The sequence below is a fragment of the Triticum dicoccoides genome, chromosome 5A (assembly GCF_002162155.2).
Source record: "Triticum dicoccoides isolate Atlit2015 ecotype Zavitan chromosome 5A, WEW_v2.0, whole genome shotgun sequence".
In the NCBI taxonomy this organism is placed as follows: Eukaryota; Viridiplantae; Streptophyta; class Magnoliopsida; order Poales; family Poaceae; genus Triticum; species Triticum dicoccoides.
Window position 1 is genome coordinate 42,155,703 of NC_041388.1, and position 4,655 is coordinate 42,160,357.

At 38.5% G+C, this 4,655-nt stretch overlaps 1 protein-coding gene across 1 annotated transcript; it reads right to left on the reverse strand.

The window, feature by feature from the left end:
* Nucleotides 1-590: 590 nt before the first annotated feature.
* LOC119299130 (BTB/POZ and MATH domain-containing protein 1-like) lies at nucleotides 591-2,229 on the reverse strand. The gene is made up of 2 exons (XM_037576402.1): nucleotides 2,210-2,229; nucleotides 591-1,639 (listed from the first exon to the last, which is right to left on the reverse strand). Exons 1-2 carry the CDS (start codon nucleotides 2,227-2,229, stop codon nucleotides 808-810), a joined length of 852 nt encoding a protein of 283 aa, XP_037432299.1. The 3' UTR covers nucleotides 591-807.
* Nucleotides 2,230-4,655: the final 2,426 nt, after the last annotated feature.

The following is a 4,655-nucleotide window of genomic DNA, read 5'->3' on the forward strand; positions in this document are numbered from 1 at the left end:
AAGTACAAGGGTGTGTAACTGAAACTATTAAGAATCAAGGATCACTACAGTATAATCTATCCTAGCAGATTATGTAGCTGGAAGCTAATCTGAATACAGAATCAGTACCTTCTCTTGTACCCTGACGGTTCATTGCCGCAACAACTTTTTTTGTACGAAATCCGTGTTGCTGTTCCAATGTATTCACTCAAATATTTTCAATTCAAAAAAAGATTCACTCAAAATTTATCACCCCATAACACCCTCCATCAGCAAAATTCATGAACTGGAAACAATTGCATATAAGTTCATGTACAGTGCCTTTCAAAGTGAACGCAAATCTGATTGTTCATTCCATCTTTGTATGGTCAGACAACCATGTGAAGGAACCATTTGTAACTGTCTTAATTAAAATCTAAGAGTTGGCATTCAAATGTAAGTTTACATACAGGTAAAACGGATTATCTAAAAAATGATAGCTAAGAAGTTTTATCATTCTCACACAAGGCAGAAATTAAAAGCAGATAAAAAAAAAGGCAACTAGTGAGCTACCATAGATTCATACATATACTTATATCATACAGATCAACCAATATATTGGAGAAGCACATTTTACAAAACCAACTCGCTTCCTCCAAAAGATCCCTGGAAACATAAAGACATGGCAACCTCATCTAAGGTTGCTATGCATCAAAAGTAACTAGATAGAAGCTAACCCAGGATGGGCACTACAAGTTTATCCAGGCTTAGTTGCCTTTTTGCAGGACTTAGCTGCTCTCCAAAGATCAATCGGAACGGAAGGATAGGCAGTAGCTCATACTTGCGGGACTAAATTTTGCGGGACATGGCTGCTCTCTCCAACACATCCACAATGATATCAGGCGAAGATCTTTTGAGTTGTACATACCCTTGGCTTGCAATCACATCATTCATTCTATTCGAAGAGAACATAAATTCGATGCAAGCATCTTTGAGATTGCTGCAACTGTGCTGGTCAGCTAGAGCTAAGATGGTTGCCACATTCTCAACATCAAGACTCTTGCATAGCATGCCTTCACATATCAGCTTCATCCTTTCCATGGCATACTTATCTGCAGCCACAAGTAAGTGCTTAACCATTTCTCTTTTGTCATCATCCTCGAGATCGTCCATGGAAGGCATTGAATCCGTGTAGATGAAGTGAAGAAATGACTTGAAAACAGCAGGCTGCATGTCATCAATAGTTATGTCCTGCGCCCCTTTGTCCCCCATCGGCCCGTAGAACTCGGCGTCGAAGACCGCTGATTGCGTCGCAAGCAAAACCTTATGAGCAGAAAAAACCTCCCCCTGCACCTTGAAAGTCACGTCTGCTCCTTTCTTCCCATCTAGTAATTTTGCAAGATTATCCAAAAGATGGGAGGGCGGAACATGGGCCTCGAGTGGTTCCTTGATAACACTGACTTCACACTCGATCACGAGACAATCGTTTCGCAGGTACATCCACTCTACTTCAGTGGTGGTCTTCATGAACTTTGTTATGCCCAAAGATAGCCTTTTAGGGTCGAACACTAGTGGCTCTGTGAAGGAGCACACAACAATCGACTTCCCCTCAACCGGCTCCACAATCATGAAGTTAAAAGTGGCTCTCACCTCAGCGTTCTTGGTCAAGAACTCGAGAATTCTAGAGGAATTGAAAACAGGTGAATCTGCATCATGGGAAAACACCAAGAATTTTCCTTCAGAATTTGGCGCATGGTCTAATTGTGACATAAAACAAGGTGTAGCATAAAAAAGCATAAACACACGGGTTTGAAAATATTACTCTAGAATTGCATGCAAAGGGGAAAAAAATCATATAGTTGCCAATCCTAGAAACCAAATAACCTCAACAGGAATATTCCAAAAATCCTGTAAATTCCTTTGAACCAAAAGGCTTAAATGATAAATCTCACAACTTTTCTTATAATACAAGTATGTCAGCAACAACTGAGAATGGTGCGCGCATTTCCTTTTAATACGCTCCTATGTAAGTGCATTCACCTGAAAGAGGAACGGAGATAATGACACACAGAGTAACAATGTTGATAATAGAATAAAACTGAAGGGGAAGAAGAGGACTGAGAATCAGAAGTTAAGCTAACAAAATTTATCAATTTAAATTAAGCTAATCTCAATACTTTTTGTCGCCAGCGAAGAAACTTTCCCTATTTACATCAAATTTTTTTAGTACTTGCCATTTGCATCAAATTACCGAAACATAATGAGGCACATCGTTACCTTCAAGTAGTATACTTTTAGGCCAATATCCTACCTCAGAAAAACAAAATCAGACATGTAACCGTGACTTGCCTCAGAAGGCTGCATCAATGACATTAGCATCTTTAACTGCCTGTTTCATGGGAAAGGCAAGTTGCTGTTTCAATCTGATTCACTCGCTATATTAAATTCAGAAAAAGATTAACCCCACAATTCTCTTCGCACGACATCCTGTATGATCAAAGTTCATGAACATGAAGTAAGTGCATAAAAGAATTTATCTGTGCAGATTCATGTACAGTGCCTTTCAAAGGGGCTGATTGTTAATTCCATCTTTGTTGGGTCAGCCAACCATGTCAAGAAACCATTTGCAACTGTCTCTAATTCAAAATACAGCAGTTAGCATTCAAATATAAAATTTTCATACAGGTAAAACGGATTGTCTCAAAAGTGAAAGCCAAGAACTCAAAATTTTATCATTCTTGACATAAGCCAGATTGTCTCAAAAGTGGAAGCCAAGAACCCAAAGTTCAAAAATTCAACATTGCATATAGACAGTCAAAATTATCAACAAATTAACATCTTAGAAAACAGAATCTACAACGGACTAAGCAAAGAAAGAAAACCATTCTCGCTTCCTCGGTGAAGAGTCTAGCACACAATTGTGTCACTGATAGATCCCGATAGTCTGCTAGCCAGCACTATAATCTTATTGAACTTAGAACCAGACTGCATACTAACTCAGTTTGGGCAGCACTGGTAGAAAAAAGAGTTTGGACAGAGGCAAAATAATTGTTCCCCGTTAGAGGGCTCTTTGGTTCGCATATAATTCTAAAAATTCAGAACTACAAAAATATAGGATCCGGATGTCATGCCATAGTGAATTTTAGAGAATTCAGAAACACATGAATGGACCTGTAATAGAAGGTGTTCTGTTGCAGCACATGAAAAAACACAGGAGTTTCTTAAAAGATTAGGTGCATGGTATAGTTGTCACAGAAACAAAGGTATGGCAATTTCCTCTGAAATCGCATGCAAAGTCAGCCATAGGAAAAATTCCTCTACTTTCCTATCCTACAAAGCAACAACCTCCATATCTTACTAGAACACACAGTCATACCACTGATAGATCCAGAGCACTACAATCATATTGTACTCTGAACCAAGAAACTTCCAATATGTAAAAGGAAACAATCGAGAGGAAATTGAGTGACATCTTTGCAATCAATCCAGAGAAACAAACTGTACAGCTGTCAATAATGATTTTAGCTGGATATGCAGAAGTATCTGGTGTCCACGAAACACTTAAGAGGCACCTACGTTGAACCCCTTCATGATACAATTCAGAAAAGTGAAGTGGCAATATGACTGAAACAAGTATACCCCTTCATGATACAGAGAGGTTTATTGAACTAAAGAAACCAAACTATTACTGCATGGATCACATAAAAACAATGAAGGGTTTAGTTTCAAATAAAATAGTATCAGTGCATCAAATTTTGCAATGCCCACTGCATAGAAGAAAGGCACACAAAAAGGTGTAGAGATCAACCACATTTGGAACTGAATATTCCTAGATAAATATGGTCAAGCAGTGGTTTTTTTTTTGGCATAGAAACAACGGATGCAAAACGAAATTGTGTACAAACTTAACCGAAATCACCCATATGAAGGTATCACGAACATATTACCTCACTTCTTTTCTCGTTAGCTGCTAGATTCTGTCGGCAGAGCGAGATCCACGAACCGGTGCCATTATCGCCTTGCCAGGTGAACTCCAGCTTCGGGCGTAGGGCTAAAAACGTAGGGGATTCGATCCACCCCGGAGTAGGGTGATACCCACTCAATACCTAGGGATTAAACCTCTAGATTCCTCTCAATCGCTCTCTCGGTTTTTGTACACTTAATCCCTCCCTAAATTATGTACAAACACAAGTATAGAGGTTTAAGTAGTTGCCTATTTCTTACAGGATTGTGCTTGTGTAGCGAACATACACAGAGACTTCACCGAACGTATGCTAGTATAATAGAAGTGCTACTAACTGAAACTTAAATCTACAATTGCCTGTTCTCTGATCTCAAAGTAGTATAATAGAAGTGCTACTAACTGAAACATAAATCTACAATTGCCTGTTCTCTGATCTCAAAGTAGTATAATAGAAGTGCTACTAACTGAAACTTAAATCTACAATTGCTTGTTCTCTGATCTCAAAGTAGTTTGGTTCAGTTCATATTCTAACTGATTTTCTGAATCGAAGACACTGCTGTGCTGCCAAGGTTCATGTCAAGAAATCATTTGTAAATGTCTCTAATTAAAATCTAACAGTTGGCATCCAAATGTAAGTTCTCCATACAGGTAAATAGATTTATCTCAAAAGTGATGTCCAAGAACTCAAAGTTTTATCTTACTTCACACAGGACAGAAATTAAAGTAAGCAGAT

Excerpts from the sequence above, each read along its gene's own strand:
- LOC119299130 (XM_037576402.1), bottom strand. The coding sequence starts at position 2,229 with ATGTGCCTCATTATGTTTCG. Across the intron at positions 1,640-2,209 it reads ATGTGCCTCATTATGTTTCG|AATTCTCGAGTTCTTGACCA; the intron begins GTAATTTGATGC and ends CAATTCCTCTAG.